General features: G+C 41.6%; 1 protein-coding gene across 2 annotated transcripts in view; it reads left to right on the top strand.

Annotated features, from left to right (window-relative positions):
* The window catches only part of LOC106583668 (cadherin-22), a 260,846-nt gene that overhangs the window by 186,386 nt on the left and 49,386 nt on the right, over window positions 1-25,074 (top strand). For both annotated transcript variants that reach the window (XM_045705651.1, XM_014168135.2), the window contains exons 6-10: window positions 2,928-3,095; window positions 6,175-6,362; window positions 10,159-10,415; window positions 13,278-13,414; window positions 24,262-24,383. In XM_045705651.1, coding sequence (XP_045561607.1) covers window positions 2,928-3,095; window positions 6,175-6,362; window positions 10,159-10,415; window positions 13,278-13,414; window positions 24,262-24,383 — 872 coding nt within the window. The remainder of the gene's footprint in view (window positions 1-2,927; window positions 3,096-6,174; window positions 6,363-10,158; window positions 10,416-13,277; window positions 13,415-24,261; window positions 24,384-25,074) is intronic.

Genomic DNA, 25,074 nt, shown 5'->3' with positions numbered 1-25,074 from the left:
AAAAAAATTGGAACGAATATGGCACCACAACAAACCTGCCAAGAGAGGGCCGCCCACCAAAACTCACGGACCAAGCAAGGAGGGCATTAATCAGAGATACAACAAAGATACCAAAGAAAGCCCTGTGAAGGAGCTGCAAAGTTCCACAGCGGAGATTGGAGTATCTGTCCATAGATCCACTTTAAGCTGTACACTCCTCAGAGCTGGGCTCTATGGAAAAGTGGCCAGAAAAAAGCAATTTCTTGAAGAAAATAATTAGCAAACACATTTGGTGTTCGCCAAAAGGCATATGGAAGACGGTACTCCGGTCAGATGAGACTAAAATTGAGCTTTTTGGCCATCAAGGAAAATGCTATGTCTGGCACAAACCCAACACCTTTAATCACCCTGAGAACACCATTCCCACAGTGAAGCATGGTGGTGGTAGCATCATGCTATGGGGATGTTTTTCATTGGCAGGGACTGGGAAACTGGTCAGAATTGAAGGAATGATGGATGTTGCTAAATACAGGGAAATTCTTGAGGGAGCCTGTTTGTCTTCCAGAGATTTGAGACTGGGACGGAGGTTCACCTACCAGCAGAACAATGACCCTAAGCATACTACTAAAGCAACACTCGAGTGGTTTAAGGGGAAACATTTAAATGTCTTGGAATGACCTAGTCAAAGCCCAGACCTCAATTCAATTGAGATTCTGTGGTATGACTTAAAGATTGCTGTACACTAGCAGAACCCATTCAACTTAAAGGAGCTGGAGCAGTTTTGCCTTGAAGAATGGGCAAAAATCCCAGTGGCTAGATGTGCCAAGCATGTAGAGTCATACCTCAAGATACTTGCAGCTGTTATTGCTGCAAAAGGTGGCTCTACAAAGTATTGACTATGGGGGGTGAATAGTTATGCACGCTCAAGTTTTCAGTTTTTTTGTCTTATTTCTTGTTTGTTTCACAATAAAAAATATTTTACATCTTCAAAGTGGTAGGTATGTTGTTTAAATCAAAAGATACAACCCCCCCCCCAAAATCTATTTAATTCTAGGTTGTAAGGCAACAAAATAGGAAAAATGCCAAGGGGGATGAATACTTTTTGTAAGCCACAGTAAATACATACATATGTAACCGGTGTGAAATGGCTAGCTAGTTAGCGGGGTGTGCGCTAATAGAGTTTCAATCGGTGGCGTCACTTGCTCTGAGACCTTGAAGTGGTTGTTTCCCTTGTTCTGCAAGGGCTGTGGCTTTTGTGGAGCAATAGGTAATGATGCTTCAAGGTTGACTGTTGTCGATGTGTGCCAAGGGTCCCTGGTTTGAGCCCAGGTAGGGGCGAGGAGAGGGACGGAAGGAACACTGTTGCACATGCATAACATATACAGATAATTAAATACAGAAAAATGAAACAGAAGGCCTTTGAACCCAGTGTGGCACAAAGAGAAGATTCATGTGGGTCATTGTGAGTCTAGGATCTGTATCTAAATATATATATGGGTGGAAATTGCACTGAAAGGAGCAGAATTTCACCACATGCCCTGGTTTTCTATTTTCTTTTCTGTTTTAAAATATTGTACTTAACCCTGAGGATGGGTCACACTTTGGATAGTCCGGATTATATCAACAAACTATCTGTTGATAAGCAACTGCTTTCTACGGTTAGAGTTAAGTTTAGAATAAGTGTAAGGGTTAAGATTAGGGCTAGGTTTAGGGTAAGGGTTAAGTTTAGGGTTAGGATAAGGGTCAAGGTTAGAGCTAGGTTTAGTAGATAGTTAGTTGAAATGTTACTGATAGAGCATCTGCAGATGGACTATCCAAATAAAGTGTTAGCTGAGGATGTAATTCAGATTGAGCTCTGGCTGTATACTGCCAATGGTACGGGGACGTTCTTTTCCGCCAGGTTCTTGGAGAAACATACCTTGGAAGGTAAAGGGGAAACATATTGTATGGAAAAAATACACATGGTGCTCCTCGAACTACAAAAAGCTGGTATTTGTCATTACACTGTCATGGTTTTAGAATGTCCGCCATGTAAATTGGTTATGGTGATCTGACCTCAGTCATGAGATTAGTTTAACCCCTTTCAACTCCAGGGATTGTACTGATATGGACATGCCCAAATGTAGATGCTAATAACTTAATGTACTGTTTAGGAGAGGGATATGCAGTGTCATTATATCGATCAGAACAAATGTGAGATTAAGACAATTCCAAGTCTTATCAGTGGCAAAATATTGTATATTTGTTCATACCAGTATGAAATAGAAGGGGGCCACCAAAGTTCCATTTATTTTTAACCTCAGACTAATCCACTTCCAACTATAGTTACTTCAGTAGAAATATAAACCTGGCTAAACACAGCAGTAGGTCTGTACTCCAAGGGCGTTGTTAAAGCATCGGAACAAAATGCTCACTGGAGTAGGATTAAGACAACTCATGAGATTGTTGTGGTTTTCTCTCTTAAATCCACTCCTCTCCGACTGCCAGAGAAAGACGTGCACAGGCTTTTTCTCCGGAACATAAGCCTCATTCTTCAATTGTGTGTGCCTTCATTTTGGCCCATATATATTATGAATTTTAATAGAGCTCAGCCGTAAGGATATGTGAATGGAGCCACGGATGTGACACGATCTACTCTATCAAGACGAGTCGAGAGGGCGAAATGGAATGTGCCGCACTTGTGCCTCTAATAGGCTGTGTTTACACAGGAAGCCCAATTCTAAAAATTGGTCTTTTGACTAATCACATCCGATCTTTTCACATCAGGTCTTTTTCAGAGCTGATATGTTTGGTAAAAATACCAATTAGTGAAAAAAATATCAGAATTCGGCTGCCTGTGTAAACTCTGAAATTGATATTTGCGACCAGAGAAGATGTAACGGGCTATCGTATATGAGAGCTAAGAGCTAACTTGACCTTTCCCTTTGGATCTCTCTCTCTCTTATCAGGACTGATTCGGACGGCTGTGGCCGATCTGGACCGGGAGACGCAGGATCGCTACGAGCTGGTCGTCATGGCAACCGACATGGCAGGGCAAATGGGCGGTCTTTCCGGCTCCACCACGGTGACCATAGTGATCACAGATGTTAATGACAACCCACCACGCTTTCCGCAGAGTGAGTCACTCTCATATTGATGGCAGCGGTGAACTTACACCCATCAGTAATAGAAGTACCCCCATCAGTAATAGAAGTACCCCCATCAGTAATAGAAGTACACCATCAGTAATAGAAGTACCCCCATCAGTAATAGAAGTACCCCCATCAGTAATAGAAGTACACCATCAGTAATAGAAGTACCCCCATCAGTAATAGAAGTACCCCCATCAGTAATAGAAGTACCCCCATCAGTAATAGAAGTACCCCATCAGTAATAGAAGTACCCCCATCAGTAATAGAAGTACCCCCATCAGTAATAGAAGTACCCCATCAGTAATAGAAGTACCCCCATCAGTAATAGAAGTACCCCCATCAGTAATAGAAGTACCCCCATCAGTAATAGAAGTACCCCATCAGTAATAGAAGTACCCCATCAGTAATAGAAGTACCCCCATCAGTAATAGAAGTACCCCATCAGTAATAGAAGTACACCATCAGTAATAGAAGTACCCCCATCAGTAATAGAAGTACCCCATCAGTAATAGAAGTACCCCCATCAGTAATAGAAGTACCCCCATCAGTAATAGAAGTATCCCCATCAGTAATAGAAGTACCCCATCAGTAATAGAAGTACCCCATCAGTAATAGAAGTACCCCCATCAGTAATAGAAGTACCCCCATCAGTAATAGAAGTATCGGACTCCATGGAGTGGTCAGAAGCACTCTGAGAAAATCATTTCACTTATATTTATCCACATGTCAAACACTCCGCTAAGAAGGGTTAGGCAATCATCTGATGAAAGTGGTTTTGGGAGTTTCCATATGTCTGCATACGATAAGATGGAGCCGATTTAACAATTTTAACATTCCAGTGGTATGGATTTATGTAGGTGACATCCGTTATTTATCAGCTGGAGAAAGGTCAAAGGCCATAATGTAATAACATTATGGTCAATATACAGGACCCTGTTTGAATACTAGTAGAGTGTTTATTATCCCCGGGGAGCAATTCATTTTGTAGCACGTAGTAAAAACACATTGAACACATGACAATAAATATACAGCAAAGCAATGCATACAGCAATATGTACACAGCTAACAGTAACAATACAGCGTATGGAGAAAGCTGATAGCAGCTGGCATGAAGTTTAGACCTATTAGTTTTGAACGTGGGGAGTCTGTATCTGCGCTTTGAGAGAAGCAACATAAATTCATCAAACAGGGGATGCTGGGTGTCCCTCAGAATGGATTGCGCCATGAGTATCACTGGTGGCTGATACTACAGGTGAGAAAGGTCTGCAAGGTCAGTTAAGTTGGTGATCCAGCTACTTTGTTTCACAATGTTACCCAGCCTGTTCTTACTGTTTAAGTTTACAATGTGAAAACAGCAGATCATATTGAATGTTAAAATGGATGCATTACTACAGAAGTCTTTCCTTCCTACCTTTCTTGAAGTGCTTACTGATCTGGATTGGTGAAAGTAATAGGTTGGTGACCTTGCTTACTCTTATCCAATCACTTAGATACAGTAGGTGCTTAGCTCAAGGAAATAAGGAAGGAAGGATGCATGTGTAAAATATTTAATCAGGGACTTAGGCTGTAAAAATGCTTAGAATATTTAGAATTCTGAAACTTTTCTATTTGATTTCTCAGATTGTATTTGATAAATGAATCTCAGGTGAACCAATTTGGACCCAACTTGTACTACTCGCTACAGCAAAAAAAGACAAAGTCCATTTCAAATGTGTATTATATTTCATTGTACATTTCACAATGGTGCTCAGTAAAAGGATGTTTTACTTTAATCTGTATTTCCTGCTGGGGGAAATCTTACCTATGACGCTAGTACATAATTTAGAAACTTCAACAACCCTTTCTATTGTACCCTGGACATCTTAGTGGAATTGAAAGTTTAGTTCTTTTGTAAACCCTCTGCATATAACCAGCTCATAATGAATGACAGAAAAAGGTACTTCCTGTTAAGACTCCAGACTCTATAGCCTGTGAATAGCGGTGTTATTGCACTTTCCCACTTTTCCTCTCCCACTTTTGTGAGATAAACAACAATACATGTTATTAAAGCTAAGAGAGCTCAGTCTAAGTTCAAGTGTCATGACGCTCCAGTCGTGATGCTCTCATCGCTTTGTCTCACATAATCTGATTTCGTTTCCTGGCTGTCGCCTATGTGATTTTCTCTCTTCTATAACTTCCTAGCGCTTTCAAAATGCTGTCTGCGGTTCGAGGATACATCGTTTTATTAGAAAAGAACAGAGTTGTGTGACAAGTGCAGCTGTTTTACAGGGTTGGGGTCAATTCCATTTACATTTCCTTCATTCAGGAATTAAACAGAAGTTCAAATTCCAACTAAATATTTACATAGGGAATCATTGAGGAAAATTGGAATTGGAATTTCCGTTTTGAATTGACTGAACTGAAATGTAATTGACCCCTGCGCTGATATCTCACACAAAATGTTGCTTTGTGCTGTGGAAGTGCTGTGGTCAACAAAAAGTTGATTAAAAAGTATATTTTGGAAATTTTACAGGAGGGTATTGAAAGAGTAAGCGTAAAACCTTCCATACATAGACTCCACGCCCTGCCAATGATCACCCGGGGTCAGCATTTTTACCAGACGTGGTTAACATAATCGCATAGTGCCTTGGTCTAACATGAGCAAAGATCCAGTGCATTACTTAAAGGGAATGCTGAGGGCCAATTGGGTTAAGGGTCAAGCATTGGGGGCGGATGGATTCATGTGCAACTAAGTTGGCGCTACAGAATAAAAATCCTGGGTGAATTTTCTTTTTGCTGAATTTTCTTGCCAATGGGAAGAGTGCTCTTATATACAGTAAATGGTGGGCTTGTATGTATTTGTCCTTCTTCCACTTCCTTCCTCTCATCTTCACCATCGACTCTACCGCTACACCTTCTCGTTAACCTTCTCCTTCTCTTCCTCCTCCCTTTCTTCACCCTTCCCCTAATCTTCATCCTCCACGCTCCTGTCACCTTTCTCTTCACCCTCTTCCATTTTCTCTCCTCTTCTTCCTCCACCCTCCTCCTCCTCCTTTTCCACCTACTCCTCATTCCTCTCCTTCAGAGATGTACCAGTTTTCGGTGTCTGAGGGGGCGGCCGTGGGGACGCCGGTGGGGAGGGTGATCGCCACAGATGCAGACATGGGGGAGAACACGGACATGAGCTACCTGATCAAAGACGAGGAGGGCGGGGAACTCTTCAAGGTTACCACCGACGGAGACACGCAGGAAGCTGTCATCACTATCAAAAAGGTGGGAGTAGAATGTAGCTGATTTGGGATCAGTTTGGATTTGGGGGCAGAGATAGCCTTGAGGTTAATGTAGCGGGCCAGCAACCGGAGGGTTGCTGGTTCAAATCCCAGTGCTGACGGTGTGAAAGAAAATCTGTCAGGAGTGAGCAGGCAACTGGAGGGTTGCTGGCAGTAATATCTCAGGTGCCACCTATTGCCAATTTTTCCTTGAGCAAGGACCTAAACTGCTCATTGGGCACTGCGGCTGCCCTCTGCTCCAGCCATTGTAATGTTTAAGTCGGAGCGTTTGAGTTAAATCAAATCAAAGTTTATTGGTTGCTTACACAGATTTGCAAATGTTATAGCATTTTATATTTATATTTTAGATTCTTCAAAGTAGCCACCCTTGATGACAGTTTTGAACACTCTTCGCATTCTCTCAACCAGCTTCACTTGGAATGCTTTTCCAACAGTCTTGAAGGAGTTCCCACATATATGTATGCTGAGCACTTGTTGGCTGCTTTTACTTCACTCTGCGGTCCAACTCATCCCAAACCATCTCAATTGGGTTGAGGTTGGGTGATTGTGGAGGCCAGGTCATCTGATGCAGCACTCCATCACTCTCCTTCTTGGTCAAATAGCCCTTACACAGCCTGGAGGTGTGTTGGGTCATTGTCCTGTTGAAAAACAAATGATAGTCCCACTAAGTGCAAACCAGATGGGATGGCGTATCGCTGTAGAATGTTGTTTTAGCCATTCTGGCTAAGTGTGCCTTGAATTCTAAATAAATCACAGACAGTGTCACCAGCAAAGCAGCCCCACACCATCACACCTCCTCCTCCATGCTTCACGGTGGGAACTTCACATGTGAAGGTTATCCGTTCACCTACTCTGTGTCTCACAAAGACACGGCGGTTGGAACCAAAAATCTCAATTTTGGACTCATCAGACCAAAGGACAGATTTCCACCAGTCTAATGTCCATTGCTCGTGTTTCTTGGCCCAAGCAAGTTTAATCTTCTTATTGGTGTCCTTTAGTTGTAGTTTCTTTGCAGCAATTCGACCATGAAGGCCTGACTAACACAGTCTCTTCTGAACAGTTGATGTTGAGATGTGTCTGTTACTTGAACTCTGTGAAGCATTTTTTGGGGCTGCAATTTCTTAGGCTGGTAACTCTAATGAACTTATCCTCTGCAACAGAGGTAACTCTGGGTGTTCCTTTCCTGTGGCGGTCCTCGTGAGAGCAAGTATCCTCATAGCGCTTGATGGTTTTTGCGACTGCACTTGATGAAACTTGACATTTTAATGTCTTAAAGTAATGATGGAATGTTGTTTTTCTTTGCTTATTTGAGCTGTTCTTGCCATAATATGGACTTGGTCTTTTACCAAATAGGGATATCTTATGTTTACCACCCCTAACTTGTCACAGCACAACTGATTGGCTCAAATGCATTAAGAAGGAAAGAAATTCCACAAATTAACTTTTAACAAGGCACACCTGTTAATCGAAATGCATTCCAGGTGACTACCTCATGAAGCTGGATGAGAGAATGCCAAGAGTGTGTTGTCAAAGCTGTCATCAAGGCTACTTTGAAGAATATCAAATATAAAATATATTTTGATTTGTTTAACAGTTTTTTGGATACTGCATGATTCCAAATGCGTTACTTCATGGTTTTGATGTCTTCCCTATTATTCTACAATGTGGAAAATAGTAAAAATAAAGAAAACCCTTGAATGAGTAGGTGTCCAAACTTTTGACTAGTACTGTATATATACGGTACAGTCACTGGCCTACACGCAATACCCCATAATATCAAAGTGGAATTATGTATTTCACAATTTTTACAAGTTAATTAAAAGTTGAAATGTCTTAAGTCAATAAGTTTTCAACCCCTTTGTTATGGCAAGCCATAATAAATTCAGGAGTAAAAATGTGCTTCACAGTAAGTTGCATGGACTCACTCTGTGTGCAATAATAGTGTTTAACATGATTTTTGAATGACTACCTCATCTCTGTACCCCCCACATACAATTATCTGAAAGGTCCCTCAGTTGAGCAGTGAATTTCAAACACAGATTGAACCACAAAGACCAGGGAGGTTTTCCAATACCCCGGAGAAGAAGGAAACCGCTCAGGGATTTCACAATGAGGCCAATGGGGACTTTAATCCTTAACAGTCATGATTCCATCTACTGTAAGTAAGATACTAAAAAAATCCCCATCAAAATCCGTTAGTTTAAGCTACAAATATCAGTTTTTTTTTATCTGCCTATATCAGCCTTTTTCATCCGCCTATATCAGTGGCTGAGCTACAGCACAGCGGAGTTTGTCAGACCATGAGACATCCAGAAAATCCGTCTTCACACAAAATGTCTGTATCGTCTGAACTGTTTGGTTGAACTATTATGAACCCTCTATGGAAAGGGGAGACTCTCACGAAGACAATGGTGTTCTCCATGTTGCTCTACGGACCCAACAAGTGTCACTGGACTCGTCTGAAGTCGGTAACGCTGATGTGCTAACTTCTGTCTGTGGTGTCCGAACCGTTTGAGCTACAAACTAATATGACCCCACTATAGAAAGACGAGACTCACGAACACTGAGCTTTCTTGTATCTTCTAAATATAGGAAAGACACTTCAAGACCTCATTCCTTATGATTTATTTTTTGACTCTTTTTTTGCCATTTATGAATGTGTTATTTCATGTGTTTTTATGGGCTTTAATAGTAAAGGCCGAAATCTATTTTTTTTATAGAATTGTTTTTTTAAAGAAGGAAGCCTGTACAGAATAAAAAACACTCCAAAACATGCATTCTGTTTGCAACAAAGCACTAAAGTAACACTGAAAAAAATGTGGCAAAGCAATTAACTTTTTGTCCTTTCAAAATCCAATAAAACACATAATTGAGTACCACTCTCCATATTTTCAAGCATAGTGGTGGTTGCATCATGTTATGGGTATGCTTGTAATTGTTAAGGGCTGGGGAGTTTTTCGGAATTAAAAGATAAATGGAATGGAGCTCAGCACAGGCAAAATCCTAGAGGAAAACCTGCTTCAGTCTGCTTTCCACCAGACACTGGGAGATTAATTCACCTTTCAGCGGGACAATAACCTAAAACACAAGGCCAACTCTACACTGGAGTTGCTTACCAAGAAGACAGTGAGTGTTCCTGAGTGGTCGAGTTACCGTTTGACTGAAATCGTTATGAAATTTTATAGCAAGACCTGAACATGGTTGTCTAGCAATAATCAACAACCAATTTGACAGAGCTTGAAATATTATGAAAAGAATAATGGGCAAATGTTTCACAATCCGGTGTAGAAAGCCCAGAGACTTACCCAGAAAGACTCACAGCTGTAATCACTGCCAATGTTGATTCTAACATGTATTGACTCAGGGGTTGAATACTTATCTAATCAAGATATATTCGTGTTTTATTTTTCATATTTTTTTTTACAAATGTTAGAATGTTTCTTCCACTTTGACATTACAAAGTATTTTTTGTAGATCGGTGACAAAAAAAATACAAATAAATCCATTTGAATCCCACTTTGTAACGCAACAAAATGTGAAAAGAGTGAAGCGCTGTGAATACTTTCTGAAGGCATGGACAGTATATGAATAGAAAAGGTTTGTACAGCAGTAGAGCTCAGATTTCCTTATTGCTGTTTAGGTATTTGATAGACATGGCAATCCTTATATCTGCTCAGTTTACACTTAGGCACCCTATAGCGTCTGCCTGAGGGGTGAATTATTTCCCCTTAGAGTGACATGTCATTGCTTTAGCTCTTCCCTGTTTGTGCTCCGTTCAGCCACTGGACTTCGAGAGCAAGCGTACACACAACGTGGTGGTGGAGGCTGTCAACAAGCACGTGGATCCCCGATTTTTGGAGCTTGGCTCTTTCCGCGACCAGACAATCGTGCGGGTCAGCGTAACTGATGCAGACGAGCCGCCTGTCTTCCTCCCTGCTGAGGGGGCCATCATGGAGGTCCAGGAGGATGCCAGGCTAGGTGCACTGGTGGGCACAGCTACCGCCAAGGACCCGGACAAGGAGAACGCACCTGTCAGGTATGGATCATGGCTCCTTTTTTCAAATCCAATACAGTTTATTATTTCATTCAGATAGTTCTTCATTAACTGCTTCAGATGGGTATGTAAGTATTGCTACAGATAAACCTACAGATAAGCCTAGAATTGCTAGAACAGGTTATAAGAACTGGTAGAGATATGGCTATAAGAACTAGTAGAGATATGGCTATAAGAACTGCTAGAACTGGTTATAAGAACTGGTGGAGATATGGCTATAAGAACTAGTAGAGATATGGCTAGAAGAACCGGTAGAGATATGGCTATAAGAACTGGTAGAGATATGGCTATAAGAACTAGTAGAGATGGCTATAAGAACTGCTAGAACTGTTTATAAGAACTGGTGGAGATATGGCTATATGAACTAGTAGAGATATGGCTAGAAGAACCGGTAGAGATATGGCTATAAGAACTGCTAGAACTGGTAGAGATATGGTTATAAGAACTAGTAGAGATATGGCTATAAGAACTAGTAGAGATATGGCTATAAGAACTGATAGAACTGGTTATAAGAACTGGTGGATTTATGGCTATAAGAACTACTAGAGATTTTGCTAGAAGAACCGGTAGAGATATGGATATAAGAACTGGTAGATATATGGCTATAAGAACGGGAAGGGATATGGCTATAAGAATGTGTAGAGATATGGCTATAAGAACTGGTAGAACTGGCTATAAGAATGGGTAGAGATATGGCTATAAGAACTGGCAGAAATATGGCTATGAGCCTGGTAGAGATATGGCTATAAGAACGGGTAGAGATGTGGCTATTAGAACGGGTAGAGATATGGCTATAAGAACGGGTAGAGATATGCCTATAATAAGACATACCATTAGTATAATGTATGCTTCACAAGTAAAGAAGCAGAACATTCAACAAATAGAAACTTGTTCATAGCTACAAATGACCCGACCATATGTTTGCAATGTCATATAAGACCCCCAAATAAGGACTACATTACTGCATTTATAGGACTGATTTAAATGGCATCTTATATCAACAAACACACGTTTAGATGTACATGGAGCTTGGGATTTGACATTTCTTTTTAAATATGGTAATATACACACAATTGGAAGATCGCTCCATGACACAATTTGAATCATGAAAACATTGATTCATCCATTTGTACAATGCCAGAATCACATTACTCTAGGCTACTGCATTGACTGTTGACCATGCTATAGGGTTCCTCAGTATCTCACACATCTTTGTGCATTCGCTCAGATCCCTATTTATGAACAGAATGATATTATTTTGTGCCAGAGCCTCCACCTCAGGTCTTGGGTGGAGGAATAATAGCGGTGAGGCGAGTGGAGCTTCACGCACACCGACACACACAGACTGTGCAAATTACCTCTATTAAAAATGCATGAGGCTGAACTGAAAGTGCTCCAGGTGTAATAAAGTACAACACAATGGCAGTGCCACTGCCTGCTTGTTGGCAGGCGAGAGCCAACGGGTTCGAGGGTACCCTGGCGCTGCGCCATGCCCATCGGTACCACTTTAATCATCTCGATTGGACGGAACTAACCCCGCCACCTGGTGCCCAAGGGCCCATCACTCTCTCCCACACTCCTGTCACCCTGCTCCGGAGGGCACCGATCGGGTATTGCTGGACACTGGCTGGCACTAGCAGGCAGTAACGGGCGCTGTACCAAGGGGGTAAGAGTTCCAGAGGAATGAACACAGCCTCTGGAAACAAAATCTGGCCTCGTGTGAACAGAAAATGTGTTTGTTTTGTTTGTTTGGCTCTTTATCAGGAAGATGGAATGGCGTCTTGAAACTGAAGTGTTTGGGTAGATGTGTTTAGAGCTTACAGATCATATTAGTGCTTACAGATCTTCTGGAAATGTGTACTTCTCCATTAATATTTTAAAGTGATGGCATATTTGCAAATGTTATAAGATACACTGGTAATATCTGGTAATATCTTCATGATCTCCCTTCACCAACTACTATAGCAGTTTTGAAAACTGAAATATAATTTGATGTCATTTATATAATTATTTTGTAGGTGTCACCGTTTGTCACTAATTCTTGCATAAATAAAATAAATTTTAATGATAGAATTAACTATACTGTTGATTGATGTAGTGTAAACATGTATAAACGTTGCTGCTATGAAATGTGTTGTTCCTTGTATAGACTACAGATTCAGAGCGGGCAGACTCTAATGTAATATGACTAGAATAATCTGTGGATGCAGTATGCACCTCAACACCTAGACTACATGAAGCTCATCTCACTGTAGCCCTTTTAGCTGTCTTGTACGACTTGTACAAAGACCCGACTGGTCCCTTTGATGAGCTTTTTGTCCAAAAGGTAGAAAAGGAAATGATTATGCTCATAATATTCCATTAAAGTCCCGACGGGCACACGAGCCTGCTCAAGAGAAAAAAATAAACTCCTCACAGGGTTTTGTTGGCTCTATACTCTTCTGAGCGCTCCTCGTGGAGCCAACCACAAGGATGTGCAAATGTATTTTGCTTTCATTGGAGTGCAACATGAAATATTCATTTTTATTTTTTCCCCTCCAGCATGGGCTGAAACCACAGACTTGTTTAGGGATGTAGGTGCAGTAGGGACACAAGCACTGTGACAGGTTTCCTATACAGATGCTAAATGGATAATTATTTTCATCCTCTTTTTAATCTGGCTCACAGTTTCCCTACATTTGAAAATGCTAATGTATAGCCATAATCCGATGTCAACGGCAACTGGCAATATCCCAATGGGCCACAGTGTTAGGGCAGCCACCGAAAAAGTATTGCAGATGGTTTAGAATTGGATTTTACACTGTTCAAATACGTACTCCCCTTTTTTCTTGCTCTCCATACCAGGTTCTCCATTGACCGAAGTACAGACCAGGAGCAGATTTTCCACATTGATCCAGTATCGGGCGCCATCACCCTGGGCAAGATTCTGGACCGAGAGACGGCTGGCTGGCACAACATCACTGTGACAGCAGTGGAAGCAGGTATATGCTCCAGTTCTATGAATGTGTATTGCATTGTATACATAGAGAGACATAACATATTATCAGCCTTGTTATAAGACATCATAAAGGCTCATACAGTGGGGGAAAAAAGTATTTGATCCCCTGCTGATTTTGTACGTTTGCCCACTGACAAAGAAATGATCAGTCTATAATTTTAATGGTAGGTTTATTTGAACAGTGAGAGACAGAATAACAACAAAAATATCCAGAAAAACGCATGTCAGAAATGTTATAAATTGATTTGCATTTTAATGAGGGAAATAAGTATTTGACCCCCTCTCAATCAGAAAGATTTCTGTCTCCGAGGTGTCTTTTATACAGGTAACGAGCTGAGATTAGGAGCACACTCTTAAAGGGAGTGCTCCTAACCGCAGCTTGCTACCTGTAAAAAAGACACCTGTCCACAGAAGCAATCAATCAATCAGATTCCAAACTCTCCACCATGGCCAAGACCAAAGAGCTCTCCAAGGATGTCAGGGACAAGATTGTAGACCTACACAAGGCTGGATTGGGCTACAAGACCATCGCCAAGCAGCTTGGTGAGAAGGTGACAACATTTGGTGCGATTATTCGCAAATGGAAGAAACACAAAAGAACTGTCAATCTCCCTCGGCCTGGGGCTCCATGCAAGATCTCACCTCGTGGAGTTGCAATGATCATGAGAACGGTGAGGAATCAGCCCAGAACTACACGGGAGGATCTTGTCAATGATCTCAAGGCAGCTGGGACCATAGTCACCAAGAAAACAATTGGTAACACACTACGCCGTGAAGGACTGAAATCCTGCAGCGCCCGCAAGGTCCCCCTGCTCAAGAATACATATACATACCTGTCTGAAGTTTGCCAATGAACATCTGAATGACTCAGAGGCCAACTGGTGAAAGTGTTGTGGTCAGATGAGACCAAAATGGAGCTCTTTGACATCAACTCAACTTGCCGCATCAAAGGGACGATGGACGTGGCCATGTACCGTCAAATCTTGGGTGAGAACCTCCTTCCCTCAGCCAGGGCATTGAAAATGGGTGGTGGATGGGTATTCCAGCATGACAATGACCCAAAACACACGGCCAAGGCAACAAAGGAGTGGCTCAAGAAGAAGCACATTAAGGTCCTGGAGTGGCCTAGCCAGTCTCCAGACCTTAATCCCATAGAAAATCTGTGGAGGGAGCTGAAGGTTCGAGTTGCCAAACGTCAGCCTCGAAACCTTAATCACTTGGAGAAGATCTGCAAAGAGGAGTCGGACAAAATCCCTCCTGAGATGTGTGCAAACCTGGTGGCCAACTACAAGAAATGTCTGACCTCTGTGTTTGCCAACAAGGGTTTTGCCACCAAGTACTAAGTCATGTTTTGCAGAGGGGTCAAATACTTATTTCCCTCATTAAAATGCAAATCATTTTATAACATTTTTGACATGCGTTTTTCTGGATTTTTTGTTGTTATTCTGTCTCTCACTGTTCAAATAAACCTACCATTAAAATTATAGACTGATCATTTCTTTGTAAGTGGGCAAACGTACAAAATCAGCAGGGGATCAAATACTTTTTTCCCCCACTGTACATGCTTATAACAAGTTTTAAAGCATTATACCTGTATGTTTTAAATTAAGTAAGAATTGGTAATATGCCTTTGACTGAGAGGCTGATACAGGGCCATGATACATAACACTATCATAAGAATGACATAGCACCTGTCATACCAGTTTATAACACCCAGCCTTGACCCAATAGTAACTGATATGATACTAATCTGAAGTTTGGTTTGTTTTGCTTTTTCATATATAATAAGGCTCTACGTGAAGTGATTGTTATGATATTGCTATGGAATCACAGATGACCAACAGATATCGTCAGCACCAACAAGCTGTCACATAATCCAAAATAAAAGCAGAACACATGTAACATTGTTTCATCTTGTTCAATACTTTTTCATTCGCAAAGAAAATGAAGAATGTAATACCCTGACGGTGGAGTAGCTGGTGGCAAGCTATTCTTATACCCTAAGAACTAAACGTCGTGCAGTGACAGGAATACACAGAGTACTTTTTCCAATCTTTGACAGATGAAGTGAAGTTGGGATTGTATTGAAAGCACAAGAGATTGCATTCTGCATCTGGCTAGTAATATCTACCTGGCCTCACAGGATGAAATAAACCATTTCAGCACAACAGTGAATTCTACGTCTCTCTGTGTTTGTTTTTCTCCCTTAAAGGGATAGTTCACCCAAATTACAAAATTACATATTGGTTTCCTTACCCTGTAAGAAGTTTATGGACAAGGTATGACAGCAATCCATGCTTTGGTTTAGCTTTCCTGGCACTGTTTCCACATGCTAAAGACTTAGCATTTGTATGAAAAATCCCATTCATGTCATAGGACTGATATTTGCATTTTTCATGCATCATGTTTAAATCATCTTTAAGTAAATTTGTTAAGCTTCACAATCAATTTTAGATACTTTTGATGATTCGGACATGGTGCGCTAAAAGTGCTAATTTCAGTCCCATGACTTGAATTGGATTTGTGCCAAAAAAAGGCTAAAATGTTAGCATGTGGAAACAGTGCTAGGGAAACTAAACCAAAGCATGGATTGTCATCATAACTTGTCCATAGACTGCTTACAAGGTAATGAAACTAATGTATAAGTTGTGTGAACTATCCCTTTAAGTGTAAAAATGTAGCCTTATACTGTGTGTTATAATTATACGTGTACGAATATAATTATTCATGGTAGTTTGGGATTGTGCTTTCTCCAAGTGCTCTACACGACACATTTGTTTGCCTTGCAAGCAAACTTCTCACTCAAACATGTGGAGCAAATGAGCATTTGGGAGTCTTTCAGCATCTGCTTGGTGTTGTAATTCTCAAGACAAATTGTTTGCTATTGTGCTCTTTCTCTCTGTGCTCACATTATGACATAGGCACATTTTAATGTTAATTTACCATTTAATTGTGTGTGAGAGAGTAATTTGAGCCTATATCAGGCATAAACACAGGGCTGTGCTTGACAGATAAAGCCCTTCCTTGCTTCTCTTTTTTTTTTTTACCCAGACAAACAAAGTCGACAGTTGACTTCATCAGAAATTCTCTCTAAATGTTTCTTATCGCCAGCGGCTCATTGATTCTTGAGCACATTGAGCAGGAGTCAAGAGAAGTGAAGCAGCAAACCACCAGGACAAAACTTTTTTTAAAGAACTCTTTCAACAGTTTTGTGCAACTTGGTTTTATGACTCCTCAGCTAGTTATGGTTGGAGTGGCAAAAGGTTGAATTGAACAAGGCCATTTTAAGATTACAGGAAAATAACATGACCCCTCATTATCCCCCAACTCCGTTATTGACATTGAAACCGTGTGATTGCTAGCTACAGTACATCAGCATTGTTGAATCCTTTCTTGAATGAGTTCCATGGTTGGTCATCATGTTGCAGGGGGGATTGACCCCGATTTGTAACGAGCAAGGCCAGAACAAACAAACATATTATACTTTAAGAATGATATCACCATGTCAGAGGCAATCATACAGCATTTTCTTCCTATCGGAGTGTCAACTCAATTGTTCGCAACAAAGTATCAACTCAATTGTTTTCATTCACATATGCTTAAAAATCCCTAGAACGTGTCTTAATTCAGAGCTTGAGACGTCCAAAACTGTTCATTACCAGCTTTCAAGTGGTAAATACGAGTGTGAAACTTGATCAGAAGCATTGTATCCCCAGTTTCCTTTGTTGGATATTTTGGAGTTTCCTAGTTCCAATTTGCGCATGAAGGCAGCATAAAGGTGGTTCCCTCTGCAGTGTACTGTATCTAGTTCTTCCCTCGATGGGAGACCAAAGAGCTGAGTAGTAATGTCAAAAGCAGCTTTTTGCATCTTCTGCAGACTCTTGACAGACCTGCCGGGGAAGAATCCTATCAGGGCGGCAAGACTGACACATCATTTCAAAGACCTGTGATAGATAGTATGATATCACATTGCAAACTGTTTTTTTTTCTCCCAGAGACAGTTAAATGGGGGGGAAATGTGTACTTGTCCCACCCTTAGGGTAAAAAGATACCTGAGTAGTTTGAAAGTCTTTATCTTTCAAGAAAATATATTTAAAGCGAAGGTTTCACATTGCCCCTGACTTGGTGCAGACTGCTTCCTCGCAAGGAAATATCTTAGAATTTGTAAAGTATTGAAATGTTGCAACTGTATAAAAGTAATAGAAATATGACAAATAGTGGCCATTTTGTCTAATTGGATACGACATACTAATGAACGTGAACACTTGAGAATTAATTTGCACAAAACATTATGTGTTAGGCTGTGTAACAGTTCAAATGAGAAGGGACATTATATAACAGAGGAAATTATTTATGCTTACCATTGAGCCAATGATGACGAAGGTGAGTTTGTTAGGATTCATTTAGTAATGGTGTGCTCTGTGGAGGACATTTCAGACAGATATTCAGACTGATCATACATCAGAGCCACACTGACCTGTGGGATTTGTCTGTGATTGTATAATCTACGCGATGTCCTTATCAAGACTGCTTAGCGATATTTTGAACTTTTGAATATTGTTTTTGTGATCAATGTATCATGTCAGCCAGTTGTATTTAATGGATTGGATTCATATTGTGCTTTTCCAAGTGCACAAAGCTCTTGACATTGTTCAGAGGTAACGCACCTCATACACTACCATGTCTAGCACCTTTGTGTAAGGCTGTATGCTAATGACTGGTGTATATTCATTACAAGTGTTTTTCCTAAAGGGACAGTTCAGCAATTTAACATTTATTTTCTTACTTTGAAAGCAGTCTCTGGACAAGGAGTACTTTGGTTTTGTTAAAATGTAGCATTTTCTTAATTTCTTTAGATTATTTGGGCATTACATTTTAACCCCAGTATGTATTCCAGTCACTTCTTGTCTTTCAAGGTAAAATAAATAGCTACATATGTATTGCTGAACTATCCCTTTGAGTTAACATTAGATTTGCACAGGACTGTACATTATTAACTAAACATTTCCTATTGAGTGTATGCATCCTCATGTGTTTTTGGTTAGTGGCAATGTTTAGTATAACGTCACATTTTGTGTTTTGATAGTGTTTTGTTTTGCTAGCAAAATGACCATATATGCTCCCATTCTCTACTTCACTGTGCTTTCACCTCAGAAGGGAGGTAAAACAAAGACAGAATAACTCAGAGTCCATTCATATCCCCATTTCCCTGTTGACCCAATTTACATTTAGAACAAACTGTTTCCTGTAGCAATCATCCTAAACAATTGTTCATGAATCTACACAATTCCTTTATGTCTAAGGCCTGGTTATGTGGTATGGTGGTTCTGTGGTATGGTGGTTCTGTGACATTGTTATGTGGTATTGTGGTATGGTGGTTTGGTGGTATGGTGGTTCTGTGGCATGGTGGTTCTGTGGCATGGTGGTTCTGTGGTATGGTGGTTATGTGGTATGGTGGTTCTGTGACATTGTTATGTGGTTTGGTGGTGTGGTGGTTCTGTGGCATGGTGGTTATGTGGTATGGTGGTTCTGTGACATTGTTATGTGGTATGGTGGTATGGTGGTTCTGTGGTATGGTGGTTATGTGGTATGGTGGTTCTGTGGTATGGTGGTTATGTGGTATGGTGGTTCTGTGACATTGTTATGTGGTATGGTGGTTCTGTGGTATGGTGGCTCTGTGGTATGGTGGTTCTGTGGTATGGTGGTTATGTGGTATGGTGGTTCTGTGACATTGTTATGTGGTTTGGTGGTATGGTGGTTCTGTGGTATGGTGGTTATGTGGTATGGTGGTTCTGTGACATTGTTATGTGGTATGGTGGTTCTGTGGTATGGTGGCTCTGTGGTATGGTGGTTATGTGGTATGGTGGTTCGGTGGTATGGTGGTTATGTGGTATGGTGGTTCTGTGACATTGTTATGTGGTATGGTGGTTTGGTGGTATAGTGGTTCTGTGGTATGGTGGTTCTGTGGTATGGTGGTTCTGTGGTATGGTGGTTCTGTGGTATGGTGGTTCTGTGACATTGTTATGTGGTATGGTGGTGTGGTGGTTATGTGGTATGGCAGTTCTGTGGTATGGTGGTTATGTGGTATGGTGGTTCTGTGACATTGTTATGTGGTTTGGTGGTATGGTGGTTCTGTGGTATGGTGGTTATGTGGTATGGTGGTTCTGTGACATTGTTATGTGGTATGGTGGTTCTGTGGTATGGTGGCTCTGTGGTATGGTGGTTATGTGGTATGGTGGTTCGGTGGTATGGTGGTTCTGTGACATTGTTATGTGGTATGGTGGTTTGGTGGTATAGTGGTTCTGTGGTATGGTGGTTCTGTGGTATGGTGGTTATGTGGTATGGTGGTTATGTGGTATGGTGGTTCTGTGGTATGGTGGTTATGTGGTATGGTGGTTCTGTGGTATGGTGGTTCTGTGGTATGGTGGTTATGTGGTATGGTGGTTCTGTGGTATGGTGGTTATGTGGTATGGTGGTTCTGTGACATTGTTATGTGGTTTGGTGGTATGGTGGTTATGTGGTATGGCGGTTCTGTGGTATGGTGGTTATGTGGTATGGTGGTTCTGTGACATTGTTATGTGGTTTGGTGGTATGGTGGTTCTGTGGTATGGTGGTTATGTGGTATGGTGGTTATGTGGTATGGTGGTTATGTGACATTGTTATGTGGTTCGGTGGTATGGTGGTTCTGTGGCATGGTGGTCACGGGCTTCCTTTCCAGACTCTCTGAAGAAGACTCTCAGTATAATGTTATTTCAGCAAGAAATCTGCTATCAAGATTTTTAACATCTGCTGAGCAGCCACCAGATGTACAGCGTGTCAATAATCTGTTGAAATCCACTTTCTTCATGTCTCTGATATTTCTTCAAGACAAATTTAGAACAGATCAGCTCACCAGTGAGGCAAATAAAAACAGTCTGCTGAAAACGACGGAGGATCCCCCCACTGAGGTTTAAAGTGACCAATGACCCAGTTTCCCAATGTTCCTCAGTTTCCCAATGTTCCTCAGTTTCCCAATGTTCCTCAGTTTCCCAATGATTCCAGTTTCCCAATGTGCCCAATTTTAGCTTTTCTTTTTTGTTCGTGGGATTGAAATGTAATGCGCACTGATTATTGCCATTCTCCTATCTGCTCTGTAGGTCCACTGTGGAGGGCTGAATTAAGGTAGATAAGACTGTGAGAGCACATCCATTTATATTCTTGCTGCTCAGGCAAAAACCGCTCAATTAAAATATAGCATTGATGTGAGGATTATGCTATTAGTGGAGTGAGTATTCTCATCAGCACTACTACCACTTCAATGAAAAGCAAGTGATAGCTAGGAAATGTGTGCAGTAGGATGGCATGGGCTATCTGGGGTATCTGGGCTATCTGGGACATCTGGGCTATATGGGGTACCTGGGTATATGGGCTATATGGGGTATATGCTATATGGGGTATATGGGGAATCTGGGCTATATGGACTATCTGGGGTACCTGGGTAATCTTGGCTATATGGGGCGTCTGGGCTATATGTGGCGTTTGGGCAATATGAGGTACTTGGGCAGTCTGGGCTATATGGGGTGTCTGGGCTATATGGGGCGTCTTGGCTATATGGGGTAATATAATAATATAATATAATAATATAATATTACACTCTGGTGTACGTGGGCAATATGGGGTATCTGGTCTATATGGGGTATCTGGGCTATATGGGGCATCTGGCCTATATGGGGCATCTGGGCTATCTGGGGTACCTGGGCAGTCTGGGCTATATGGGGCGTCTTGGCTATATGGGGTAATATATATAATATAATATAATATAATAATATAATATTACACTCTGGTGTACGTGGGCAATATGGGGTATCTGGTCTATATGGGGTATCTGGGCTATATGGGGCATCTGGCCTATATGGGGCATCTGGGCTATCTGGGGTACCTGGGCAGTCTGGGCTATATGGGGCGTATGGGGCGTCTTGGCTATATGGGGTACCTGCGCTATATGGGGTACCTGGGCTATATGGGGTACCTGGGCTATCTGGGGTACCTGGTCTATATGGAGTATCTTGGCTATCTGGGGTACCTGGGCTATATGGAGTATCTTGGCTATCTGGGGTACCTGGGCTATATGGAGTACCTAGGCAATATGGAGTATCTGGGGTATCTGGGCTATCTGGGGTACCTGGGCTATATGGAGTATCTTGGCTATCTGGGGTACCTGGTCTATATGGAGTACCTAGGCAATATGGAGTATCTGGGCTATCTGGGGTACCTGGGCTATATGGAGTATCTTGGCTATCTGTGGTACCTGGGCTATATGGACTACCTAGGCAATATGGAGTATCTGGGCTATCTGGGGTACCTGGGCTATATGGAGTATCTTGGCTATCTGTGGTACCTGGGCTATATGGACTACCTAGGCAATATGGAGTATATGGGGCGTCTGGGCTATATGGGGCGTCTGGGATATATGGGGCGTCTTGGCTATATGGGGTACCTGCGCTATATGGGGTACCTGGGCTATATGGGGTACCTGGGCTATCTGGGGGACCTGGGCTATATGGGGTACCTGGGCTATCTGGGGTAACTTGGCTATATTGAGTATCTTGGCTATCTGGGGTACCTGGTCTATATAGGGTACCTGGGCTATCTGGGGTACCTGGTCTATATGGGGTACCTGGGCTATATGGAGTATCTTGGCTATCTGGGGTACCTGGGCTATATGGAGTACCTAGGCAATATGGAGTATCTGGGGTATCTGGGCTATCTGGGGTACCTGGGCTATATGGAGTATCTTGGCTATCTGGGGTACCTGGGCTATATGGAGTACCTAGGCAATATGGAGTATCTGGGGTATCTGGGCTATCTGGGGTACCTGGGCTATATGGAGTATCTTGGCTATCTGGGGTATCTGGGGTACCTGGGCAGTCTGGGCTATATGGGGCGTCTGGGCTATATGGGGCGTCTTGGCTATATGGGGTACCTGCGCTATATGGGGTACCTGGGCTATATGGGGTACCTGGGCTATCTGGGGTACCTGGTCTATATGGAGTATCTTGGCTATCTGGGGTACCTGGGCTATATGGAGTATCTTGGCTATCTGGGGTACCTGGGCTATATGGAGTATCTTGGCTATCTGGGGTACCTGGTCTATATAGAGTATCTTGGCTATCTGGGGTACATGGTCTATATGGAGTATCTTGGCTATCTGGGGTACCTGGGCTATATGGAGTACCTAGGCAATATGGGGTATCTGGGCTATCTGGGGTACCTGGCCTATATGGAGTATCTTGGCTATCTGGGGTACATGGGCTATATGGAGTATCTGGGCTATTTGGCCTATCTGGGGTACCTTGGCTATATTGAGTATCTTGGCTATATGGGGTACCTGGGCTATATGGGGTACCTGGGCTATCTGGGGTACCTGGTCTATATGGAGTATCTTGGCTATCTGGGGTACCTGGGCTATATGGAGTATATTGGCTATCTGGGGTACCTGGGCTATATGGAGTATATTGGCTATCTGGGGTACCTGGGCTATATGGAGTACCTAGTCAATATGGAGTATATTGGCTATCTGGGGTACCTGGGATATCTGGGGTACCTGGTCTATATGGAGTATCTGGGCTAACACTGACTGAAGACTGCAGTTTAGACCATGTTGAAATCTTATGGTGTATTTTTCCAGCCATATCACTGTTTATTGTTTACCAAAACAGTGGTGTGTTTTGTGGTTGTTTGAACTGCAGTTTGTCCCTTTAATGGAACGCATTTCGTGTTATGGATTTGAAACTGTAAATGGCTGACAATTAAAGAGGCATCGCTAAATGGGGACTGTACACACTCTTACATATATAGATATGTTAGAACATAATTACATCCTGTAGATACCGAAATTGCACATGAGATTGCAGTGATGACTCACTTTCAACTGGAATTGACTCCCGTTCGAAGCACCCCACTGTAAATGGTTCAGAAGCAAAATGGAAACTCGTCAAACATAATCAAATAATTAGGAGTTGGAATTAAAATGCAACGACAAGTCGGAGTGCCGAACCCACAGAGTCTTGTAATTAGGGTAGTAGGGCTAATTTGAAATGGATTTTGATTGCGCTAATTATGTAATCGTCTCCCCTCCCTCATTTCGATGTAGTCTTTTAAGAAGTTTGCAGGAGAATAGGGGTGTGCACTCGTTGCTTTGTTAATCTTTTAACAAGGGTGTGATCAAAATAATTTTAAGTGCATTAATTCATATTTCAATGATTAAGTCAGGCCCCTGGTGTACTCTAATCATTAAACTTGTAATTTTTTATTTATTCATTATTTGATAGCTGGAGCTCTGATATGAAAATGGGCTCGCTCATTTGTGTTAGCCCTGACTTGTGTCAGAAAAGTGTTATCCTGGTAATGGAGGTAATTTCAGGATACATTAAAAGCTGTCATCACTTAGTGAAAATGCACGAGCTGACTGATGGCTTCATTGGGTATATGTTGTCTTTTGTACAGTCTTCCGTTGAACACAACAATCAACCGTATGTCATCACTCAACCGTGTGTTTATAAGAGAATGCACTACACAATATTATAACCTTCTGTTTTCTCAGAACTCATTCAGCTTTGTACCTCAGAAAGCTATACTGTAGATATGATGTACAGTTTTGGTTGGTAGCAAATATTTATTTAACTCACTTTCTTTGCAATTATAGACATTGGCAGTTCTGACCGTAGCAATGTCAAGTTCATTTTGTCAGTACAATAGAGTACTGTTGTAGTACACATTAGAACAGTACAAAATCACTATTGTGTAAAATATTCAATACTAACACTGTAAATAAATCTGTTCTCTTTGTAGATAATGTATCCCAGATATCCCATTCGTCAGTGAGCATTCGTATCCTGGACGTGAACGATAACCCTCCTGAACTGGCCAGACCTTACGAGGCGTCCATCTGTGAGGACGCTAAGCCGGGTCAGGTAAGGGCAAATTCTAAAGTAATGCATTATTACCATGTAACTAATGTGTTACAACATAATTACTACAGCTTAATAATGGGTTTCCCAAACATGGTCCTGGGGGCCCCACCTGGGTGCATGTTTTGGTTTTTGCCCTAGCATGACACAGCTGATTCAAATAGCATGCTAATCATCAAGCTTTGATTATTTGAGTCAGCGGTGTAGAGCTAGGGCAAAAAACAAAATGTGCACCCGGGAGGGTGGGGGTGGGGGGAGGACGAGTTTGGGATACCCTGTCTTAATGGACTACAAAGTGCTTGCTGTATGAATGCTGTGTGTGAATGAAGTTGCTAGTATTTCCTGTCATAAGCATAATCATTATTTTTAGTAGATGAACAAATATATTACCATGACTCAACCACAACTCTGAGTACAACAGCAAGAGGGGACGAATAAAACAAATCCCATTGAGGAACTGACTTCATTGAAAATATTTTGTACTCATTTGGGATTTGTATGGTGTACATCCAGAAATGTAATGTAATTTAACATCACGACCTAGGACTTCAATATCACCGTTGTGAAACAGCCCATGGTTGCATTGTGCTACATCCAGTTTTGTTTTAGGAACTATGCAGTGTCAACAATGCATCTCCTCATTTCAACTATCTCTGCTGTTTTAAATCTGAAATGTTGTTTTCAAAACTGTGTG

Source organism: Salmo salar, chromosome ssa22, assembly GCF_905237065.1.
Source record: "Salmo salar chromosome ssa22, Ssal_v3.1, whole genome shotgun sequence".
Classification (NCBI taxonomy): Eukaryota; Metazoa; Chordata; class Actinopteri; order Salmoniformes; family Salmonidae; genus Salmo; species Salmo salar.
The sequence above is the reverse complement of the archived record's forward strand: the minus strand, read 5'-3'. Positions and strand labels throughout refer to the sequence as shown.